The 25,131-nt window shown below is 49.3% G+C and overlaps 2 protein-coding genes across 2 annotated transcripts in view; one reads left to right on the forward strand and one right to left on the reverse strand.

The window, feature by feature from the left end:
* Positions 1-25,131, forward strand: part of NR1D1 (nuclear receptor subfamily 1 group D member 1) — a 375,483-nt gene that overhangs the window by 136,917 nt on the left and 213,435 nt on the right. The window lies entirely within an intron of this gene.
* Positions 1-25,131, reverse strand: part of THRA (thyroid hormone receptor alpha) — a 231,283-nt gene that overhangs the window by 98,122 nt on the left and 108,030 nt on the right. The window contains 1 exon segment of the mRNA XM_060256782.1: positions 912-1,173. Coding sequence (XP_060112765.1) covers positions 912-964 — 53 coding nt within the window. The 5' untranslated portion in view covers positions 965-1,173.

A 25,131-nucleotide genomic window follows, 5' to 3' on the forward strand; every position in this document is an offset into this window, starting at 1 on the left:
TGAGAGGGAAACTCTATGGTGCCATAGAAAAAATCCCCCCGCCAGAGGCCGGGGAGGGGGGGGGTGGAGACTTGGCAACCCTATTGGCACAAGACAAGGGCACTTCCAGAACTGATCTCAGAGCCTTCTGAAACAGATGAGGTACAGCCAAGAGAACATAAGTCTCACACAGTGGCCAAACAGTTCCTCTGGAGGGCCCACAACAAGATACAGAGGTTGAGGCCTTCCCCTGATGTTGCCTCCTGGCTCTGGGATTGAAAGGATAAGTACCTCTGAACATGGAGATTTCCTTTAGTCACCATGGCTAGTAGCCATTGACAGCAATCATTCATGAATCTCTCTAATCACATAACAATAAGAAGAGCCCTGAAGGATTAGACCAGTGAAGGTCCATCTAGTCCAGCATCCTGTCTCACATAGTGGCCCCAACCAGTTTCTCTGGAGGGCCAACAACAGGGCAGAGAGGCCAAGGCCTTGCCCTGATGAGAACATAAGAACAGCCCCGCTGGATCAGACCAGTGATGGTCCATCTAGACCAGCATCCTGTCTCACACAGGGACCAGTCAGTTCCTCTGGAGGGCCAACAACAGGGCAGAGAGGCCAAGGCCTTGCCCTGATGAGAACATAAGAACAGCCCTGCTGGATCAGACCAGTGATGGTCCATCTAGTCCAGCATCCTGTCTCACTCAGTGGCCAACCAGTTCCTCTGGAGGGCCAACAACAAGGCATACAGGCCGAAGCCTTCCCCTGATTTGCTTCCTGGCCCTGGGATTCAGGGCCTCTTTATGTGGAGGTTCCCCTCAGCCACCATGGCTAATAGCTACTGAGAAATTGATCCTCCATGGATCTGTCTAATCCCTTAAGAGGAACTGAGAATGTGCAGAAGATGGCGGCCCGTTCGGCATCCTTACCGGGTGTCCTCTGGCTCCGACAGGCACTCCACCGTGCTGGGCTTCTGTTCCATTCACCGCAATTCCATCCAGGACCAAGAAGGAGAGACCGAGGTGGGCTCCGCCCCCAGAGGCGACTCTCCGTGGCCGCCACGACAGATGTGGGTTCAAGATTCGGGAGGAAGAGGGGGGGGTGTTACCTTGAGCTAGGAGGCAAACCCCATTTTGCCTCCTCAGCGTTGGTGGACGTCAAACATTCTGAGCAAAACGCTGGGCAGGAGTCCTGTGAAGGTAAAGAGTGAGAGGTTGCTGCCTTCAGACATTTTTTTAAAATTCACCCACCCTCTGTGACATCAGAACAAAGAACAGTATTTTTTTTAAAAAAAATCACGTTTAATTGATCTTTGCTACCCTCCTGCATTATGGTCTGGAATTCCGGAGCTGCTACACACAAAGTCAGTCTCAAAGTCATGTACTCTCGAAATCTAAACTATGACCGGTGATTTACGCCAATGTTAAATGATGACGATGAAGAAGCTATTGGATTTATATCCCACCCTCCACTCCAAATCTCAGAGTCTCAGAGAGGTTCACCATCTCCTTTATCTTCCTCCCCCACAACAGAGACCCTGTGAGGTGGGTGGGGCTTAGAGGATTCTCCCAAAAGCTGCCCTTTCAAGGACAGCTCTGCAAGAGCTACGGCTGACCCAAGGCCATTCCAGCACCTGCAAGTGGAGGAGTGGGGAATCAAAGCCGGTTATCCCAGATAAGAGTCCGCACACTTAACCACCACACCAAACGGTCTGTCTGTTAATCCGTCCATCCATCTCCATTTTTAGTCCACCTTCTCCTGCTACTCCAAGGCTCAGTGTGGGTCACAAGCAGTGTACCCTCTAAGCTAAGTTAGTGTGAGCTAGCTCACAGATTTTTAGCCTCCAGCTCACATACCTTTGTCTTAGCTCAGAAAGGACGACCCCAGAGCACAATAGTTTATGCAGCAACTTACAACTTTAATGCCAGCAGCTCACAAAGTAGAATTTTCACTCACAAGACTCTGCAGCTTAGAGTAAACATTGGTCACAACACAATACAGATAAAACCAAATACCTGGTGGAGATTTTCCATCAGGTATTTGATGAGGGCAGCGACAGCCTCATCTTGGCCATTTCCCTACTACTTCAGCTTCACCCCTTCTGCGTGACAGCGGGCACCTCTAGGATCTGACCTTATCTTTTGGGAACGCTGGTCTCCTTCCCTTCCTTCTCCCCACAAGAGGCACTCTGTGAGGCAGGTGGGGCTGAGAGAACTCTGAGAGAACTGCTCTTGAGAACAGCTCTGAGAGAACTGTGCCTGATCCAAGGTCACCCAGCAGCTGCATGCGAAGGAGGAGTGGGGAATCGAGCCCGGTTCTCCCAGATTAAAGCCTGCCACTCTTAACCACTACACCAAACTGCTACCAAGTGCAGCCAGTGGTTAGAATCTTGAATCAGGATGGGGATCCTGGGTTCAGATCTCCCTCACAGAGGGTCTAACCGGAGAATATGCTGAGAGTTACCTGTCAAGTTAAGATGTTACCTTTTTTTTAATTTATATTTTTATTCTTTTAGCAATAAAAGTAACATATCAAGCAAAAGCAAAATCAATACAGATTAGAAAACAAATCTGCATTTAAAGACTTTCCTACTATTTTTAAATACACAATAAGCAGAGTCTCATATATTAAAAACAGATCATCGTTTGGTACAAAGGGTTATTTGGAATTATATTCTTTTGAGCTAAGTAATCAAGCACTCGAAACCAAACTTTAATTACTTTCGCTTCACAATTTTTTGGAGACAAATCTGGCAAGCTTTGACAAAATAAAGTCATCCCATAATTTTTGTAACCATAAATGTATGGAAGGTGGTTTACTATCAGGTCATTTTGTTGCAATTAGGTTTCTTGCTACTGAAAGCAAAATAGAGATTAATTCTTATTTATTTATTTTAGATCATTCATATTCCACCCTTTCCCAGATGGGCTCAGGGCGGATAACAACATTTTAATGTCTTTTTTTTTTTAATGTCCGATGAAGTCTGCTTAAGAGCATACGAAAGCTTACATTCTAAATAAAACTGAGTTGGTCTTAAAGGTGCATTTGTCTACTGCTTTGTTCTAACATTTTAAAACAGCAAAACAACAATTGAAACCAATAGAAGAAGAAGATGATGATATTGGATTTATATCCCGCCCTCCACTCTGAAAAGTCTCAGAGCGGCTCACAATCTCCTTTCCCTTCCTCCCCCACAACAGACACCCTGTGAGGTGGGTGGGGCTGGAGAGGGCTCTCACAGCAGCTGCCCTTTCAAGGACAACCTCTGCCAGAGCTATGGCTGACCCAAGGCCATTCCAGCAGGTGCAAGTGGAGGAGTGGGGAATCAAACCCGGTTCTCCCAGATAAGAGTCCGCTCACTTAACCACTACACCAAACTGGCTCTCTATTAGAGCTATGGCTGACCCAAGGCCATGCCAGCAGGTGCAAGTGGAGGAGTGGGGAATCAAACCCGGTTCTCCCAGATAAGAGACCGCACACTTAACCACTACACCAAACTGGCAATAAAAGCAAACAACACAATTTGGCGGCTCAGTTGGGCACATCATAATATACTGAACGTCAGATATAAACGCAGTATTTCAGCAGACGTGCTATCGCAGCACAGGGTCAGCTGATGGGATAGGACGCCCGCCACCTCAACCAAATGCCTGGTGGAATACCTCTGTCTTACAGGCCCTACAAAAAGGTAACAATTCAATAAGGACCCAGATCTCTGAGGGAAGCTGATTCCACCAGGCTGGGGCCAACCCCGAAAAGACCCTGGCCCTGGTCGAGGTTAGTCGGACGTCCTTTGTTTTGCACCTTCTATGTTAAGGTGTATTAAATTTTCTAGCAGAAGTAATAGGCAGTGATGTCAAGATGCTACCTAATCCAGCGACGGCTGACCACACTGAAGTTCCCAAGCACGGCAGGACAGAGTTTCCACCTCCATTGCGTTTGACATTCCAAGGTACATTGCTTTCGAACATGGAGGTTCTACTTAGCTGTCACCGTTGACAGCGCTGATAAACGTAAACTTTTTGGGGTGGCTGTTAAGACGACATCGGCCATCGACATAATCTGTAACACGGGAATCTATCCATGTGCTGTTCTATCACACTTGCTATCAGTAAGTAGAAGGCTGTATAAAAGCAGGGCAACCTAAAAGGGAAATCTGGAATTATCCAACGGCGCATAAGGATAATTCACGTGCCTTGCTGCTCCACACTCGTACATTTCCTTCGGCATGCACAAATGCTTTGCTGCTTATAGTCGCCCTTCGTGACATTTAGAAGCCTAATACAGTGTGGGTGCAACAGCCTCACAACAGAGAATCTGATAGCCCTTAATGCAGAACATCTGAATTTTAGAACTCCACACTCCCTCTTAGAAGGGCACATTTGGTGTCCCGTTGCGCCTTACAACAAAAACAGTCCTGAGTCAAGAGGTCCGTCTCCTCCACAGCCACCAACGGCGAAAGAACCTCTAACCCCCCCGGGCGGTGCTCTGCTTCAGCACTGATGGATATGCGCAGTTTCCACAAAGAACACCCAACCGATAACCAGAAAGCGATTTGGCTCAGAAAAGACAGGGGATGCACACGGAAGCCGCCAGACTGGTCTGAAGTAGCCCTGACCAGTTTGCATCTCCGGTCCAGTTCATTTTTAACGCACTGCTTTACTGCACAAGGACTCCACAGACGTTTAAACAAACGTACACAAGTATGATGGTGGGGGAGACAGTGCTCTCACCTATCCCCTCTTGGAAAGGGAGCAAAAAACCAAGAAGATGTCGATTTAGACTGAGGCTTCCTAGCTCAGACCTCTCTGAGCGAGTGAGCTCTTCCACCTAATACCCTGACCAGGCCTTGAATTCAGCAGGAGCTCACAGGAGCACAGCTCCTGAACCTTTCTGAGGGTTCCCCCTCCTCCTCCCAACCTACCCTATATGGTCTAGGACCTGCCTACCTTAGGGACCGTCTCTTCCCATATGTTCCCCAGAGAGTACTGCGATCTGGCTCCCAAAATCTGCTCGTAATCCCCGGGCCTAAGGAGGCCCAGTTGAAGTCAACCAGGGACAGGGCCTTCTCAATAACAGCTCCTTGCTGGTGGAACCAGTTACCGGAAGAGGTCAGGGCCCTGCGGGATATTGGACAATTCCGCAGGGCCTGTAAGACAGTCCTCTTCCGGTTGGCCTATAACTGACCGGCACCAAACTACTAAAGTACCAAAAACTGAAGGAAGTGTATGGATTGCATGTTGTTGGACGAATGCACTGTTTTTAATTTTTTTAATGTTTTAATTTCTTAACTGTGTAAATTGTTATTATATTTAAATTTGAACTTTATGTTAGAATCTTTGTATTGTGAGCCGCCCTGAGCCTGCCTTGGTGGGGTAGGGCGGGATATAAATCAAATAAATAAATAAATAAAATAATAACTGGTCCATTGAATCATAGGTGCAGGTGCATAACAATCCCTGGATTAGGAGAGCGGGCAGCCAAGCAGTCATCAGGGGCTTCGCCACGCCCCCAGCAGCCCTCATTAACCCCTGGAGAAGCCCGCACCACCCTTTCTCCGCTTCTTATGTGATTTTGGGGGGCGGGGAGCTTGCTGGCCTTTTGACTGTGGAGGGATGCGGCCAAGGAGAGCCCCAGGTAAGCGAAGCCTGCTTGGACTGGCTGGATCTCTAGCCAGCCCAAGCAGGCCTCGCTCGTCCAGGGCTCTCCTTTCTTGCGTTGTGTTGCTTTTGGCTGAGGGGGGGGCAGCATATGCTAATATGTTATGCTAATGAACTCCACCACCTATTTTTCTACAAAACAATCCCTGCTCCTGGCTCAAAATCCCCCTGCATCAGGATTTCACCCAGAAGCCTGTTTCCAATGCAAGATTTCCCAGCCTTGGAATATACAGAGATAGGGTTGCCAAGTCTGATTCAAGAAATACCTGGGGACTTTGGGGGTGGTGCCAGGAGCAAGGGTGTGCAAAGCACGACTGAACTCCAAAGGGAGTTCTGGCTATCATGTTTCAAGGGACCACCACATGCCTTTTAAATGCCTTCCCTCCACTTGGAAAGCTATAAGGGCACCTTCTTTTGGGCCTCATAGAATTGGATCCCCTGGCCCAATCTTTTTGGAAACTTGGGGGCTGTTTTGAGGAGAGGCACCAGATGCTACGCTGAAAATTTGCTACGTCTACGTCAAAAAACTACCCCCCCCCCCCGGCAGAACCCCAGATACTCATGGATCAATTATCCATTATACCCTATGAGGATCGATCTCTGTAGGGTATAATGGAGGGCCCAGCAGACACCCCTCCCCCCCACTTTCTGATGACATTGAAGCAGGGGGAGGGTCTCCAAACTGGGGGATCCCCTGCCCCCAACTGGGGATTGTGAACTCTCAAAAATTGCTGCCAAACCATTGCACTATTCTTTTATATTCTCTTCATTATCATCCTTAATCTTACTTGTTTAACATACGTATCAACACATGTGACAGAATTCTTCCACAGTTATAAAAAAAATTACAGACATACAAAAAAAAAACTCCAAAAGAACTGCGACCATTAAGTCCACGCTGTTTAAAGTGACAGTCCCAAAAATGTCCGTGGGTGTCTATTATACCGCCGACGTACACTTTCTTTGGGAAACAGAGACTTGACTATTGCACAAGTAGCCGGCTTCAGAATAAATCACACTGTGGACTTCTCCATAGTATGCATTCAACAGCTATTGCAGTGGCGACACGAATCCTAGGTTAATTCCATGTTTCTGCTTTCCTTCGTCCTGACCGCAATTAAGTCAGAACCTGTGCTCCAATAGTCTTACTCTTAGCAAAGCGCTCTGCTCTCAATCTGGCACACCAAGTTCTTAATCGTCTGGAGATTGGCAACCCTATATGGACAGCAACGTATCTCCCGGCAACCAGCGCATGAACCGCCCCTTCCAGCCCTCTTGTTTTAGAAATCCCGCGAGAAACTTCTGTCCTTAATAGCAGAAATGTTTGCACGCCATAGGGGTTACCAGTTCCAATTCAAGAAATATCTGGGGACCTTGGGGGTGGAGCCAGGAGACATTGGGGTGGAGCCAGAAGCAAGGTTGTGGCAAGCACGACTAAACTCCAAAGGGAGTTGTGCCCGTAACATTTAAAGGGACTGCACAACTTTTAAATGCCTTCTCTCCGTTGGAAATAATGGATAGGGGCGCCTCTTTTGGAGGCTCATAGAAGAGGACCCCCGGTCCAAGCTTTTTGAAATGAAGGGTGTTTTGAGGAGAGGCACTGGATGCTACGCTGCAAATTTGGTGTCTCTATCTCAAAAAACAGCCCGCCTCCACCCCACCCCCGAGCCTCAAATACCAGTGGATCAATTCTCCATTATACTCTATGGGAATTGGCCTCCATAGGGGCATAATGGAGTGCCCAGCAGACATTTCCCTCCCCCCCATACCCTGCTTTCTGATGACCCTGAAGTGGAGGGGAGGCCTCCAAACCGGGGTATCCCCTGCCCCTAGCTGGAGATTAGTAGAACACACAACACCACCTGGGGATTGGCAACCCTAGCCCTCCAGGAGGATGTGCTAGAAAATAAAGAGCTTTGCAGACATCGGAAGGGGGACTGAGGCACCAAAGCATGAAGGAGAGTCCTGACCATATGGAAGGAGGAGGAGGAGGCCTGCCTCAGTTTCCCCAGCGCAGTTTGTGTGAGCTGCGATTTCCTAGAGACTCCTCCTTTCTACTCTGGACAGGGGTTAAGCAAAGATTAACAGGCGGCTATTTTGCCCTCCCTCTCCTCCCCCCTGCAGCTCACTCTTTCCCTGCATGCATTTTTTTTTTTTTGCTTCCCCCCTCCCCAATACAGTTTTGCAAGGAAACCTGCCGCTCTCTGGCAGGTTGCCCAAACTGTGTTACATCATCAAAGGAAAAATGGAAAAGAGCAAGGTCCCACCAGCCTCCCCAGAGGGAAACGGAGTGGGGAGGGGGAGAGAAAGAGGGAGGCCCATCCGTGTCCCTGAATGACCTCCTCTGTAGGGATTAGACTCTACTGGAATGGACTGAGAAGGTGGTGAAGGAGGAGAGGATTCGGCCTTTAAGAAGAGCAGGGAGAACACCACAGGGGGACTGGGTAATTTGGAGACTGGAGGTCGCAGGAGTGGGGGGGGGGCAGCCTTTGCCCAGCAAGATGCAAATAACTGGGGAAGGGGGAGGTCGGGGACTTGGCCAGGGGAAGAGGCCCTCTGGCAGGAGAACTCTTGCATAACGACTGTCTGTCATCCTTCCTTCCCAAATCGGTAGAAGTTGCGGGAGTCTCTACCTTTTGCAGACGGGAAGCTGCTTGGTCAAATTCAGCACTGGCTCTCAGAACCATCTGCAGGGACCACCGTGGGGCTCTTCACACACTGCAGTTTCAAAGGCCAACTGATTTTAAACAAATGTTGAGCTCAGCGGCACCTTTAAGACGAACAGGCCTCGGATTCAGCAGGAGCTCACGGGAGCACAGCTCCTGAACCTTTCTGAGGGTTCCCCCTCCTCCTCCCCACTACCTACCTTGTCCATGGAATAGGAGGTGCAGCTGCATAACAGTCCCTGGATTAGGAGAGCGGGCAGCCAGCCAGCCAGCCACCAGGGGCTTGGCCACACCCCCAGCAGCCCTCATTAACCCCGGAGAAGCCCACACCACCCTTTCTCCACTTCTTATGTGATTTTGGGCAGCGGGTGGCTTCCTGGCCTTTTGACTGGGGGAGGGGGCGGCCCAGGAGAGCCCAAGGCGAGCGAGGCCTGCTTGGGCTGACTGGATCTCTAGCCAGCCGAAGCAGGCCTCACTCACCCGGGGCTCTCCTTTCTTGCATTGGGTTGCTTTTGGGTGATGGGGGCAGCAGATGCTAATGAGTTATGCTAATGAACTCCACCACCTTTTTTTTTTTTTTACAAAATGACCCCTGAAGACGAACAAAGGTTTATTCAAGGTACGAGCTTTCATGCACACGCACACTTCCTCAGATGCAATGATGCGGCTAAAGAAGTGTGCACGTGAAAGCTCATATTTTGAATAATCTTCGTCGGTCTCAAACGGGCCGCTGGACTCAACACTGGTTCCACTGCTGCTTCCGGCCAACATGGCTGCCCACCTGGATTGGTTTTAAAACACTTTGGCTGGCTTTCAATTTCTAAAAAACTCAACTCTTTCGAAGGCAGCCAGCATGGCGCAGTAGTTAAAGCATCAGACGAGGATCTGAGAAACTCAAGCTGTGATCGCACACACTAAATAATACACATTCAATCCACTTTCAATGCACTTTTCAACTGGATTTTGTAGTTCGCGCAGTCAGAAGAGCTCCGTGGCACAGAGTGGTAAAGCTGCAGTCCTGCAGTCCGAGCTCTCTGCTTGCAGCCTGAGTTCGATCCTGGCGGAGCTGGGTTCAGGAAGCCGGCTCGAGGTTGACTCAGCCTTCCATCCTTCCGAGGTCGGTAAAACGAGGACCCAGCTTGCTGGGGGGAAAGTGTAGATGACGGGGGAAGGCGATGGCAAACCACCCCGTAAAATGTCTGCTGTGAAAACGTCACGATGCGGCGTCACCCCAGAGTCGGAAACGACTGGCGCTTGCACAGGGGATTACCTTTACCTTTTTACAGTCAAATCCTGCTGGAAAGTGCATCATTTAATAAGAACCTAAGAGAAGCAATGTTTTATCAAGCCAATGGCCCATCCAGTCCAACACTCTGTGTCACACAGTGGCCAAAAAAACCCAAGTGCCATCAGGAGGCCCACCGGTGGGGCTGGAAGACCTCCCACTGTGCCCTCCCAAACACCAAGAATACAGAGCACCACTGCCCCAGACAGAGAGCTCCAACAATAGGCTGTGGCTAGTAGCCACTGATGGACCTCTGCTCCATATGCTTATCCAATCCCCTCTTGAAGCTGGCTATGCTTGTAGCCACCACCACCTCCTGTGGCAGTGAATTCCATGTGTGTGAGCGCAGCCTCAGGTTCATTCTGCCCTGGAAGCTTGCAAGGTGACCTTGGGCCAGTTGCATCCTCTCAGCCTGCCCTACACCTCACAGGGCTGTCGTGAGAAGAAAACGGAGGAGGGAAGGACAACGTAAGCCGCTTCGGGTCCTCTTTGGGGAAAGGCAGGAGATACATAAAGTCAATACATTTCTGAATTCTGCTTAAGCGACGACATTAAATCACTAGAACAAAGCAGGAGTCAAGTTGCACCTTTTAGACCAAGGAAGTTTTATTCAGAAGGTAAGCTTTCGTGTGCTCCAAGCGCACTTCGTCAGCTTACGTTCTGAATCAAGCTTGGTTGGTCTTAAAGGTGAAACTTGACTCCTGCTTTGTTCTACTGCTTCAGACCAACACGGCTGCCCACCTGGATCGGTCAATATTAAATCACATTCAGTCTAATATGTTCCCCAGAGAGCACTGCGATCAAGCTCAAAAAACCTGCTTGAAATCCCTGGGCCAAATGAAACTAAACTAAAAGCTACCAGAGAACAGGCGTTCTCTACAAAGGCTCCCCAATGGTGGAATCAATTGCCGGAAGAGGTGCGGGCCCTGCGGGATCTTAACCAGTTCCGTAGGGCCTGCAAAACTGCCCTCTTCCAGCTAGCTTTTTAAGACAGAACTTCTGATAAGATCAGGAATACCGAGCCATCCTATATGCCATCCGATTGTATTTTAGCGTCATACTGTTTTATTGGTTTTATTGTTTAAATTATTAATTATATTATTTATTGTTTATCTGTATCATGGTTTTACCATGTCTTGTTAGCCGCCCTGAGCCTGCCTAGGCGGGGAGGGCGGGGTATAAATAAAAGTTTATTATTATTATTATTAATGGGATGCAATCGACAGGGAGGGGCTATGCAGACAATGGGGGCGGTCCTAATGAGTCCCCAGGAGCAGGGAGCCACGTTTACCTATTGCTCCCAACGCTGGAGATCAGCTGCTATTCTGGGAGAGCTCCAGGCCTCACCTGGAGGTTGGCAACGCTAGCTCCACTGCACTGTTTTTGCAGCTCTTTCTCTGTTCCCATTCCAGAAAGCCACGGCAACCTCCGATGGAGCAAGGGGGCGATTGTGAGGCTGCCACCTCTGGACAGAGCACCGTCGGTATGTTTATTTTAATTTATTTCTGCTCCGGAGGGCAGAAGTCGCTAGTGCTGCGCTCCCCACGCTCTCCTCTGCGCCGGCCCTCTCTTTGGGGACGGCTCCACTCACAGATACATGACACCAATTATAACGGCCTTAATTTCCTTTCTTCTTTTGATGTGCCCGTTTTAAGTCCAAGTTCTCCTTCCCCCTAGGGGGAAAAGAACCATTGGAAAACAAATAACAGTTGTTGTTTTAAAAAACAGATGAAAAGCTAACAGCCAAACTGTTCCACACTCAAGATTGAGAGGAGTCCCCGTTTGCTAAAAACAGCTGCTAAAATGTGTGGGTTTCGGCTTAGTAGAATTTGGAGGGTTTGGGGGGCAAACTATGTTCTGAAAGACAAGTTGTGGGGAGGAACACATGCCCCTTGGTAGAACAAATGGAGCTTGCGGCTGCTGCCTTAACGCCCCCCCCCCGCCCATCACTTTCCAAACTTCACTGTGGTTGTAGAACGTGCAAATCGGCATCATTTGTGGGCCACGAAACTTCTCACTATGCTCCTGAGCAAACTGAAAAGCTGAAGAAGTCATGACAATGTCACCCCCAGCGCTTTTTTTTGTAGAGAATGCCCAACAGGAACTCATTTGCATATTAGGCCACACCCCTGACACCAAGCCAGCCAGAACTGCGTTCCTGTGCGTTCCTGCTTTTTTTTAAAAAAAACAAAAACCCTGGTCACCCCAAGTTAGTAATATACTGCACTCCTGACACGTTCCACTTCAATCTAATTTTTAAAAAAGTTTCTAGGCCTCATGGTGGCAGGTGAAGCAGTGACTACTTTTGGCTTTATAAGCCTTCTCTCAACACTTCCCCTCTAACCAGAAAGCCGGTTACACCCCTAGGACCAGTTCCTACTTCACATGGCACGCAAGCTTTGTCACTGTTATGTCCCCAGAAAACACCACAATGAGGAAGAAGCTGAAGAGAAAAGAGACGGGAATACACACAGCGGAGCTGAGGCGGGACAAGGGAACAAAGATTCCGTCCTACTCCCCAGCGCACGTCCTCTGTGTGTTGACACGGCCTTCCTTTTCAAAAGTTACCGTGTTCACCAGGCAAAACACAGCAGAACGACAGGCGACGTGTTTGGCGTGCCAAGCGATCGCTGTCCCTTTCAGAACAGGATGGGCCGTTGTGTTCGTCTGCCTGTAGCAGTGGAAAAGAGCGAGAGTCCAGCAGCACCTGAAGGACGGACAAAATTTGTGGCGGGGGAGGAGCCTTCGTGAGTCCCTGCTCACTTCTTCAAATCTGTGGCATGTGAACTGTGAATCTGTGTCAGGGTAGGCGTTTTCATGCTTATAAAGGTAAGGGTAGTCCCCTGCGCAAGAACCAGTCACTTCCGACTCTGGGGTGACGTCGCATCACAACGTTTTCACGGCAGACTTTTTATGGGGTGGTTTGCCATTGCCTTCCCCAGTCATTTACACTTCCCCCGAGCAAGCTGGGGACTCATTTTACCAACCTCGGAGGGATGGGAGGCTGAGTCAACCTTGAGCCGGCTACCTGAACCCAGCTTCCGCCGGGATCGAACTTGAGCAGAGAGCTCCGACTGCAGTACTGCAGCTTTACCACTCTGCACTTCAAGGCTCACTTCATCTTATCCCCTGCCACCAATTTTGTTAGTCTTTAAGATGCTACTGGACTCTTGCTTTTCCCTCTTCAAATCAGAGTTATCTGACCAAACTTGCTCTTCCAAAGGGAATGTCATAGCCATATCTACAAACAACAACTGATAAAAAGAAGTATTTCTACACCCAAAGGGTGATTAACACGTGGAATTCACAGGAGGTGGTGGAAGCTACAACCATAGCAAGCTTCAAGAGCGGAATGGAAAAACATCTGGAGCAGAAGTCCATCAGTGGCTATTAGCCACAGCGTATTGTTGGAACTCTCTGACTGGGGCAGTGATGTTCTGTATTCTTGGCGTTTGGGGGGGCCGGGGTACAGTGGGTGGGCTTCTAGTGTCCTGGCCCCACTGGTGGACCTCCTAATGGCACCTGTTTTTTTTGGCCACTGTGTGACACAGAGTGTTGGACTGGATGGGCCACTGGCCTGATTCAACATGGCTTATCTTATGTTTTCATGTTTTTAATGAGTGGGCACTCCATGTACGGAACATGAAGATCTTCCCACACTTGGAGAGCCAATTTGGTGTAGTGGTTAAGTGTGCGGACTCTTATCTGGGAGAACCAGGTTTGATTCCCCACTCCTCCACTTGCACCTGCTAGCATGGCCTTGGGTCAGCCATAGCTCTGGCAGAGGTTGTCCTTGAAAGGGCAGCTGCTGTGAGAGCCTCTCCAGCCCCACCCACCTCACAGGGTGTCTGTTGTGGGGGAGGAAGGTAAAGGAGATTGTGACCGCTCTGAGACTCTGAGATTCAGAGTATAGAGTGGGATATAAATCCAATATCTTCATCTACCTCACATGGTGTCTGTTGTGGGGGAGGAAGGTAAAGGAGATTGTGAGCCGCTCTGAGACTCTTCAGAGTGGAGGGCGGGATATAAATCCAATATCTTCATCTACCTCACAGGGTGTCTGTTGTGGGGGAGGAAGGGAAAGGAGATTGTGAGCCGCTCATGTTGGATCAGGCCAATGGCCCATCCAGTCCAACACTCTGTGTCACATAAGAACATAAGAGAAGCCATGTTGGATCAGGCCAATGGCCCATCCAGTCCAACACTCTGTGTCACATAAGAACATAAGAGAAGGAAGGAAGGAAGGAAGGAAGGAAGGAAGGAAGGAAGGAAGGAAGGAAGGAAGGAAGGAAGGAAGGAAGGAAGGAAGGAAGGAAGGAAGGAAGGAAGGAAGGAAGATAACTGAGCAGAGGGTAGAAAGAAAGCAACTTTAACTTTAAGTGCATTAAGAACATAAGAGAAGCCATGTTGGATCAGGCCAATGGCCCATCCAGTCCAACACTCTGTGTCACATAAGAACATAAGAAAAGCCATGTTGGATCAGGCCAATGGCCCATCCAGTACAACACTCTGTGTCACATAAGAACATAAGAGAAGCCATGTTAGATCAGGCCAATGGCCCATCCAGTCCAACACTCTGTGTCACATAAGAACATAAGAGAAGCCAGGTTGGATCAGGCCAATGGCCCATCCAGTCCAACACTCTGTGTCACATAAGAACATAAGAGAAGCCATGTTGGATCAGGCCAATGGCCCCTCCAGTCCAACACTCTGTGTCACATAAGAACATAAGAGAAGCCATGTTGGATCAGGCCAATGGCCCATCCAGTCCAACACTCTGTGTCACAGAAGAACATAAAAGAAGCCATATTGGATCAGGCCAATGGCCCATCCAGTCCAACACTCTGTGTCACATAAGAACATAAGAGAAGCCCTGTTGAGTCAGGCCAGTGACCCATCCAGTTCAACACTCTGTGTCACATAAGAACATAAGAGAAGCCATGTTGGATCAGGCCAATGGCCCATCCAGTCCAACACTCTGTGTCACATAAGAACATAAGAGAAGCCATGTTGGATCAGGCCAATGGCCCATCCAGTCCAACACTCTGTGTCACATAAGAACATAAGAGAAGCCATGTTGGATCAGGCCAATGGCCCCTCCAGTCCAACACTCTGTGTCACATAAGAACATAAAAGAAGCCATGTTGGATCAGGCCAATGGCCCCTCCAGTCCAACACTCCGTGTCACATAAGAACATAAGAGAAGCCATGTTGGATCAGGCCAATGGCCCATCCAGTCCAACACTCTGAGTCACATAAGAACATAAGAGAAGCCATGTTGGATCAGGCCAATGGCCCATCCAGTCCAACACTCTGTGTCACACAGTGGCCAAAGAATCCCAATCCCAATCCCAAGTGGGACGGAAGTGGCACGGTGCACTCCAACAGTGGGATGGAAGTGGCATGGTGCCCACCTAATATGAATGGAGTCACAAGGGTTAAGGGGGCGGGGAGCCAGACTACCTCATCGTAACCTTTTTAGGTGGCCACACAACCGGGGGTCATTTTGTAGAAAAAGAGGTGCCGGAGCTCATTAACACAACACATTTGCATATGCCACACACCCCTGACATCGTCTTGAATTATAGTTGTCCTAATAAAACCTTACCCCCATCATACTTTTTAAATTACTTTCTACCATGTGGCCACCAATACTCCCCTCTAAGCTGTGGAGTCCTGGCCCAGGAAGGTCTCGTTTATGTCAGAACCGGTTCTCATAACAAATGAGTTCGATATCTCTGGATTATGGTTTGCATAGGCCATTTTTGTATCAATAAAATAATCCCATATTTTACTTAATCAATGTTGTGCAGTAAGTGGATTTGTTTCTAGCCATTTTGCAGCTATGGAATGTTTTGAATTTTCTATGTTTAAAAAGGTAAAGGTAGTCCCCTGTGCAAGCACCAGTCGTTTTCGACTCTTGGGTGACATTGCTTTCACAACGTTTTCACAGCAGACTTTTTATGGGGTGGTTTGCCACTGCCTTCCCCAGTCAGCTACACTTCCCACCCCCACACCCCCCGCAGCAAGCTGGGTACTCCTTTTACTGACCTCGGAAGGATGGAAGGCTGAGTCAACCTGAGCCGGCTACCTGAACCCAGCTTCCGCTGGGATTGAACTCAGGTCGTGAGCAGAGGGCTCCGACTGCAGTACTGCAGCTTGACCACTCTGCGCCACAGGGCTCTTTTTTTTGTTTTTAATTTTCTGTGTTTAGATGTGTCCAATTTTCTAATAAAATTACCTCGTGTGTACAGGGCAGAGTTATATTTGTAATTTCTCTGATTTTTGTTATGATTTGTTTCCAGTAATCTTGTTAAGCGTCAGTTAAGAGGAAAAAAAACAATCAGGAAAGTTTGTCTATTTAAGCCACTGAGAGTGCAGAAAATCCCTGGAAGGACGATGTTGGGGGGGAGGAGGGGAGGGGAAGCAGATTTCCAAATCTGTTTCCCTCCTCCCTGCCTCAGAGGCACCCAACGTGCAACTGTAATAGCACATGTGGTTTCACAGCAGGCTCACTCCAGAGCCTCTCTTTTCAGGAATTCCACATTGGTTTGCTTTCTTTAATGAACTATTCGTCAAGTACCATCTTAGTACTTTTAACCAAATGGTCTGACCCACACGGTAATACTCACAAAACCGAAACTATTAATGACGACGACGATGACACCGGATTTATATCCCGCCTTATACTCTAAATCTCAGAATGGTCACAATCTCCTTTACCCCCCTCCCACAACAGACATCCTGTGAGGTGGGTGGGGCTGAGAGAGCTCTCACAGAAGCTGTCCTTTCAAGGACAACCTCTGCCAGAGCTATGGTTGACGCAAGGCCATTCCAGCAGCTGCTAGTGGAGGAGTGGGGAATCAAACCCGGTTCTCCTAGATTAGAGTCCGCACACTTAATCACTACACCAAACTGGTGTATACTTTTATCAACAGCAAGCACAACTATTGGTATGAAATGGATAGATAAATCCATGCCAGCTATTTAAACATGGCAAAATTGATTATGGGAGTGTATGAAAGTACATCTAACAACAATTTCAGAAGCTTATGAATCTAAACGAATAGCCATTTGGTACCCTATTGTTGAGTATCTTACTGAAAATGAGGTTGTTTCAATGGACAGATTCTATCAACGAATTATGTTTTTTTGACTATTATTTGCTTACTGGCTGATTTATATGTAAATGACTACACAATAACGACTTTATACCACGTTGTAGTTAACGTTAGTAAGGTTGCAGAATGAATAATTCTGGAAACTAAAAATTATGCATTAAAAAAGGTATAATCTCAGGATTTAAAATTCCAGAACCCATCTCAGGCCTACAAACACCCTCAGCTGCCTCATACTGAGGGCGTTTTCGCACTCACCTTCAAGTGGCGCGACCACCCTCTTCACGCCGGAGGATCTGCAGGGATTTCGCATAAGAAGCGCCGGAGCAGCCAAAAGAGCCGGAAAGTTCCGTCGCGAAACCCGCTCAAACGGAAACCGCCAAGAAGCAGGAAAACGTTTGAGCGGCTTTTGCGACGGAAGTCGCCGGCCCTTTTGGCTGCTCCGGCGCTTCTTATGCAAAATCCCTGCAGATCCTCCGGCGTGAAGAGGGTGGTCGCGCCACTTGAAGGTGAGTGCGAAAACGCCCTGAGTCAAATCAGTGGCCAATTAGCAGGGCTTTTTTTGTAGCAGGAGCACCTTTGCATATTAGGCCACGCACCCCTGATGTAGCCAGTCCTCCAAGAGCTTACAGTAGCCCGTCAGAAGAACTCTGCAAGCTTTTGGAGGATTGGGTGCATTGTGGGGGTGTGGCCTAATATGCAAATGAGTTCTTGCTACAAAAAAAGCCCTGCCTATCAGGATCTGTATTGCCCACTCGGACTGGCAGCGGCACCTCCACATGAGCAAAAGAGCTCCGCAACTGAAGCGCATCCCTTCCATTGATGAAGCTGCCATACTGAGTAAGACCTTTGGTCCCTTTTGGTCAGTATTGTCCGCTCTGACTGGCAGCAGCTCTCTCATGTATCAAGGTACAGTCTTTCACATCACCTACTACCAGGGGTGGAATTCTAGCAGGAGCTCCTTTGCATATTAGGCCACGCACGCACCCCTGATGTAGCCAATCCTCAAAGAGCTTACAAAAAAGAGCTCTTGGAGGACTGGCTACATTAGGGGTGTGTGGCCTAATATGCAAAGGGGGTGCCTGCTAGAATTCCACCCCGCCTGCTCCATGATCTTTTTTTGTGGGAACTGCTGGGGATTGAACTGGGAGGGGAAGGCTTCTCAGCCCAAAGTAGAAGCTTTATCACTGAGCCACCCCTCCCCAATGCTAGATGCATGCGAAGCATCTCTGAACAAATATAGAGTGCCAGTTTGGTGTAGTGGTTAAGTGTGTGGACTCTTATCTGGGAGAACTGGGTTTGATTCCCCACTCCTCCACTTGCACCTGCTAGCATGGCCTTGGGTCAGCCATAGCCCTGGCAGAGGTTGTCCTTGAAAGGGCAGTTGCTGTGAGAGGCCTCTCCAGCCCCACCCACCTCACAGGGTGTCTGTTGTGGGGGAGGAAGGGAAAGGAGATTGTGAGCCGCTCTGAGACTCTTCGGAGTGGAGGGCGGGATATAAATCCAATATCTTCATCTACCTCACAGGGTGTCTGTTGTGGGGGAGGAAGGGAAAGAAGATTGTGAGCCGCTCTGAGACTCTTCGGAGTGGAGGGCGGGATATAAATCCAATATCTTCATCTACCTCACAGGGTGTCTGTTGTGGGGGAGGGAGGGAAAGGAGATTGTGAGCCGCTCTGAGACTCTTTGGAGTGGAGGGCGGGATATAAATCCAATATCTTCATCTACCTCACAGGGTGTCTGTTGTGGGGGAGGGAGGGAAAGGAGATTGTGAGCCGCTCTGAGACTCTTCGGAGTGGAGGGTGGGATATAAATCCAATATCTTCATCTACCTCACAGGGTGTCTGTTGTGGGGGAGGGAGGGAAAGGAGATTGTGAGCCGCTCTGAGACTCTTCGGAGTGGAGGGCGGGATATAAATACAATATCTTCATCTACCTCACAGGGTGTCTGTTGTGGGGGAGGGAGGGAAAGGAGATTGCGAGCCGCTCTGAGACTCTTCGGAGTGGAGGGCGGGATATAAATACAATATCTTCATCTACCTCACAGGGTGTCTGTTGTGGGGGAGGGAGGGAAAGGAGATTGTGAGCCGCTCTGAGACTCTTTGGAGTGGAGGGCGGGATATAAATCTAATATCTTCATCTACCTCACAGGGTGTCTGTTGTGGGGGAGGGAGGGAAAGGAGATTGTGAGCCGCTCTGAGACTCTTCGGAGTGGAGGGCGGGATATAAATCCAATATCTTCATCTACCTCACAGGGTGTCTGTTGTGAGGGAGGGAGGGAAAGGAGATTGTGAGCCGCTCTGAGACTCTTTGGAGTGGAGGGCGGGATATAAATCCAATATCTTCATCTACCTCACAGGGTGTCTGCTGTGGGGGAGGAAGGGAAAGGGGATTGTGAGCCGCTCTGAGACTCTTCGGAGTGGAGGGCGGGATATAAATCCAATATCTTCATCTACCTCACAGGGTGTCTGTTGTGGGGGAGGAAGGGAAAGGGGATTGTGAGCCGCTCTGAGACTCTTCGGAGTGGAGGGCGGGATATAAATCCAATATCTTCATCTACCTCACAGGGTGTCTGTTGTGGGGGAGGAAGGGAAAGGAGATTGTGAGCCGCTCTGAGACTCTTCGGAGTGGAGGGCGGGATATAAATCCAATATCTTCATCTACCTCACAGGGTGTCTGTTGTGGGGGAGGGAGGGAAAGGAGATTGTGAGCCGCTCTGAGACTCTTCGGAGTGGAGGGCGGGATATAAATACAATATCTTCATCTACCTCACAGGGTGTCTGTTGTGGGGGAGGGAGGGAAAGGAGATTGTGAGCCGCTCTGAGACTCTTTGGAGTGGAGGGCGGGATATAAATCTAATATCTTCATCTACCTCACAGGGTGTCTGTTGTGGGGGAGGGAGGGAAAGGAGATTGTGAGCCGCTCTGAGACTCTTCGGAGTGGAGGGCGGGATATAAATCCAATATCTTCATCTACCTCACAGGGTGTCTGTTGTGAGGGAGGGAGGGAAAGGAGATTGTGAGCCGCTCTGAGACTCTTTGGAGTGGAGGGCGGGATATAAATCCAATATCTTCATCTACCTCACAGGGTGTCTGTTGTGGGGGAGGAAGGGAAAGGGGATTGTGAGCCGCTCTGAGACTCTTCGGAGTGGAGGGCGGGATATAAATCCAATATCTTCATCTACCTCACAGGGTGTCTGTTGTGGGGGAGGAAGGGAAAGGGGATTGTGAGCCGCTCTGAGACTCTTCGGAGTGGAGGGCGGGATATAAATCCAATATCTTCATCTACCTCACAGGGTGTCTGTTGTGGGGGAGGGAGGGAAAGGAGATTGTGAGCCGCTCTGAGACTCTTCGGAGTGGAGGGCGGGATATAAATCCAATATCTTCATCTACCCCACAGGGTGTCTGTTGTGGGGGAGGGGAGGGAAAGGAGATTGTGAGCCGCTCTGAGACTCTTTGGAGTGGAGGGTGGGATATAAATCCAATATCATCATCATCATCATCATCATCATCATCATCATCATCATCATCATCATCATCATCTTCTTCTTCTTCTTCTTCTTCTTCTTCTTCTTCTTCTTCCTCTTCCTCTTCCTCTTCCTCTTCCTCTTCCTCTTCCTCTTCCTCTTCCTCCTCCTCCTCCTCCTCCTCCTCCTCCTCCTCCTCCTCCTCCTCCTCCTCCTCCCGGGAAATCCCTTAGCCGATAATCATTTGAAGGTAAGACACACACCACAAGCCCTCTCCCCAAGCTCTTACCATAAAGTTTCTTTGTCTGGGTGCAAGGGAAATATTTAAATCACTGAGAAAAGGACGCGATAGGTAGGGTAGATGATCTCTGCTGGTCCTCTTTAACTTAGAAAGAAACACACTCTCTCCGTTTACAAAATAGTAACAATGTGTAATACAAAACTGCCTTCGCCAAAACACCCTGAATAAACAATACACGAATGCAGTTACAAAACCATCCCATGCATAACGTAGCCACTGTCCAAATTTCATAATGATTTATGATGAGTCTGATGAAAAAACAGAACCGGTCCAAGATGGAGACAAACTGATAGAGGTGTTCCATGAATAAAAATAAAAAATATGTAAGAACTCAAGGAAGCCAGGAAATTTTGGCACTTCAAGACTACTGTTCCTCTATCTATCTATCTATCTATCTATCTATCTATCTATCTATCTATCTATCTATCTATCTATCTATCTATCTATCTATCTATCTATCTATCTATCTATCTATCTATCGCCAGTTTGGTGTAGTGGTTAAGTCTGCGGACTCTTATCTGGGAGAACCGGGTTTGATTCCCCACTACCCCACTTGTGTTATTTATAAAGTTTATACTCCTGCTATTTAATCTTAAATAGGTACGCTTTTGGCCCGGCCCGACATGACCCGGCCCGACAAGGTCTCACTTAAATCAGATCCAGCCCTCATAACAAATGAGTCTGACACCCCTGATTTTAATCCCAGCCCCCCGCCCCACTCCCGGTGGTCCCTAGCTATGGGGTTGGGAAGAAGAGAGGCTGAAACACATCAGAGAGACTAGAGGTGACCGGCAGATTTGGGGCTGCCCGGCAGACTTGAGGGGGGCAGAAGGGTCCGCTATGGGTCTACAAAAGCTCTCCTGAATGTGCTGGAGCGTGCTGCCCCTGAGCAAACCCCCGCCCGCCCAGGATTTAACCTTGGAAGAGGGGGCAAAGGTTGCAAAAAGCCACCCTCCCTCACAAGGTGTTGTTGGCGCTGGCCACCTTTGATGACTGGTGAGCACAGTTCCTGCCATCCCGGACAAAAAGGTGCGGAGGGACACCCCCATACGGCCGAAATGCCCTGGGGAGGGAAGAGGGTCTGGGGCGATCAGCTCCCCAGCACCCCAGGGAACTCCCTGCCAGGGTTCCCTCTACGCTGAGTTAGTGTGAGCTAGCTCACAAATTTTGAGCCTCCAGGTCACACATTTTTGTCTTAGGATGACCCCAGAGCATAATAGTTTATGCACGAGCTCACAACTTTAATGCCAGTGGCTCTAGGGTTGCCAATCCCCAGGTGAGGGCAGAGGATTCCCCAGTTTGGGGGCCCACCCCCCCCCCGCTTCAGGTCATTAGAAAGTGGGGGGGAGGGGAGGAAAATGTCTGCTGGGCACTCCATTAGTCCCTATGGAGATTCATTCCCATAGGAAATAATAGAGAATTGATCTGCGGGTATCTGTGGCTCTGGGGGGCCTGCTGTTTGAGGTAGAAACACCAAATTTTCAGTATAGCATCCGGTGCCTCTCCCCAAAGTACCCCCCACGTTTCAAAAAGTTTGGACCAGGGGGTCTAATTCTATGAGCCCCAAAAGAAGGTGCCCCTATGGAAGGAAGGCATTTAAAAAGGTGTGCGGTCCCTTTAAATGCGATGGCCAGAACTCTCCTTGGAGTTCAATTATGCTTGTCACACCCTTGCTCCTGGCTCCACCCCCAAAGTCTCCTGGCTCCACCCCCAAAGTCTCCTGGCTCCACCCCCAAAGTCCCCAGATATTCCTTGAATTGGACTTGGCAACCCTAAGCGGCTCACAAAGTAGAATCGTCGCTCACACAAGACTGCAACTTAGAGGGAACATCGCTCCCTGCCCTTGCCTTTTGCCTGCGCTCTTGCCAAAGACGAGAGACACAGAATGTAGGTCACATTTCTCTTGGCTGCGGGGGGAAATTCCTTTGATGGATTTATAAACTAGCAAGAGAACAGATCTGCTCTGAAAAGGGGGGGGGGGTGTCGGAGACAGAAATGGGGAGGAGCGCGGAGCAAACCAAAGCGCTGCCTGTTTATCAGGAAGGGGGGGGGGAGCAGCGATACAATCCCTAAATTCTCCTTAAAAAGGACTGCCCACCCCCACCCCCCCACATGTCTATGCTGGCCTTAATAGGGATTTTGTCTCTCTCGGTGTTTAGGGCATAATGCCATATGTGCATCCCAGAGTAACATTAAGGCTGGGGTGGGGGCCTCAGAAGAGGGAAATGCTTGATATTTTCTACCCACATTAATAGGATATTTCTTAACACGTAGGTAAGAGTCCTGTAATTTGAAAGAGAAAATGGGCGGGGGGCGGGGGGTGGTGGTGGTTGAGGAAGATACTATGTAAATTTCAGGAACAAAATCCGTAAGAGGAGAATCTCTAAGGTACGGGTGTCTCGCGTGGCACCTATGGGGGCCCCATGGCACCCACCAACACTTCATGAACATGTGAACATATGAAGCTGCCTTCTACTGGATCAGGCCCTCGGTCCATCAAAGTCAGTATTGTCTTCTCAGACTGGCAGCGGCTCTCCAGGGTCTCAAGCGGAGGTTTTTCGCACCTATTTGCCTGGACCCTTTTTTGGAGATGCCAGGGATTGAACCTGGGACCTTCTGCTTACCAAGCAGATGCTCTACCACTGAGCCACTGTCTCTCCCAATGAACATATGAAGCTGCCTTCTACTTAATCAGAACCTCAGTCCATCAAAGTCAGTATTGTCTTCTCAGACTGGCAGCGGCTCTCCAGGGTCTCAAGCTGAGGTTTTTCGCACCTATTTGCCTGGAACCTTTTTTGAAGATGCCAGGGATTGAACCTGGGACCTTCTGCTTCCCAAGCAGATGCTCTACCACTGAGCCACCATCCCTCCCCTGCTCTCCAGGGTCTCAAGCTGAGGTTTTTCACACCTATTTGCCTGGACCCTTTTTAGTTGGAGATGCCGGGGATTGAACCTGGGACCTTCTGCTTCCCAAGCAGATGCTCTACCACTGAGCCACCGTCCCTCATCTGGTGCCTGCCATGGGTTTTTAGAAAGGGGCCAGTTCCAGGTGGAGGTTCAGCCCGGCAGGACTTCTAATTCTTCCAGCTGCTCCTTAAAGAGCTGATGGGTTTTGTGGATTTCTAGGTCAGCGGGTGCCACCACAGCACGAGGCTCTGAGAGCCAGTTTGGTGTAATGGTTAAGTGTGCGCAGAGCTGGCGTGTGGAAGTAGGCGGGCTAGGCGGCTGCCTATGGCGCCACCCAGCCTAGGGCATGCCGCTGGGCGCCCCCTCTCTCCCCTGATGAGCTGGGCCCGGGTCTTGCGTACCGCGCTCCTTTCAAGGAGCACGATACGGAAGTGTCGGCTCTCCCAGCCCTCGATCAGGTTTCCTGCAAAGCAAGAACCCTGACTTGGGGGGGGGGTGTCTTGTGTACCATGCTCCTTGCAGGAGTACAATACACAAGTGCCAGCTCTCCCTGTCCCTGGCCTGCTTGATGGCGTCACTTTTGACATCATCGTGCCACGCGCACACTTCCATTTCCCGAGGGGGTGGGGGGTGCTGCCCAGGGGTCTGCCTTGAATGGGAGAACCGGGTTTGATTTCCCACTTGCAGCTGCTGGAATGGCCTTGGGTCAGCCTTAGCTCTCGTGGGAGTTGTCCTTGAAAGGGCAGCTGCTGCGAGAGTCCTCCCAGCCCCACCTACCTCACAGGGTGTCTGTTGTGGGGAGGTGGAAAGGTAAAGGAGATTGTGACCGATCTGAGACTCTGAGATTCAGAGTATAGGGCGAGATATAAATCCAACATCTTCTTCCAGATGTGACCAAAGGTAAATGACAGGTAAGCCAAAAGGAGTTTTTTAAAACAATGTGTTCTGTTTAAAAGCCGTCCTCTTAAACAGCGCTTCCGTCTGACATGTAGAAGAGTTATTATCAGAGTAATGCATGACCTTCCACCTTTATGTTTTGTGGCTGGCTCCGCCTCCTGTGGAAGCCATTTTTGGGGCTGCACATTCCCACCCTGTGTCAGAATTCCAAATGCTGCCACAGGTTCAAAAAGGTTGGGGACTCCTGTTCCAAGGGTGTAAGCAATATATCTTGGCTTAAAGATGCAAGCGTGAACTGGTTCAAAAATAGGTAAGATTTGGTCCCACCCGCTCCCCTCACACCAGTGGGTTTTTGTTTTTTTCCTGGGGTCTTTTCTTCATTGAAACAAAATTCTCAAAAAATATATAAAAGTTCATGAAGGGCATCCATTTCTCCTTCATTTCCCCCTTGAAAGTTACGGCACCTCTTTTTCCCAGGGGAAAAAAAAAGCCCTGCAGGTAAGCAAGTTCTGAATGCCAGTTCAACTTTGGCTCTGAAGATTAACCTGTTCTGAATGCGAGAAATGCCAAATACAGTTTCTGAAATTTTTTTCAAATGAAGTTTCATTTCTGCTATACTTAATAGAGAGCAAACAGAGAAAGAGGAATACAGATTGAAGTCACACTGGGATCTTCTCAGGCCTCAGATTCAGCAGGAGCTCACAGGAGCTCAGCTCCTGAACCTTTCTGAGGGTTCCCCCTCCTCCTCCCCACTACCTACCTTGTCCATTGAATAGGAGGTGCAGCTGCATAACAATCCCTGGATTAGGAGAGTGGGCAGCCAGCCAGCCACCAGGAGCTTTGCCACGC

This window comes from Heteronotia binoei, chromosome 15 (genome assembly GCF_032191835.1).
Source record: "Heteronotia binoei isolate CCM8104 ecotype False Entrance Well chromosome 15, APGP_CSIRO_Hbin_v1, whole genome shotgun sequence".
In the NCBI taxonomy this organism is placed as follows: Eukaryota; Metazoa; Chordata; class Lepidosauria; order Squamata; family Gekkonidae; genus Heteronotia; species Heteronotia binoei.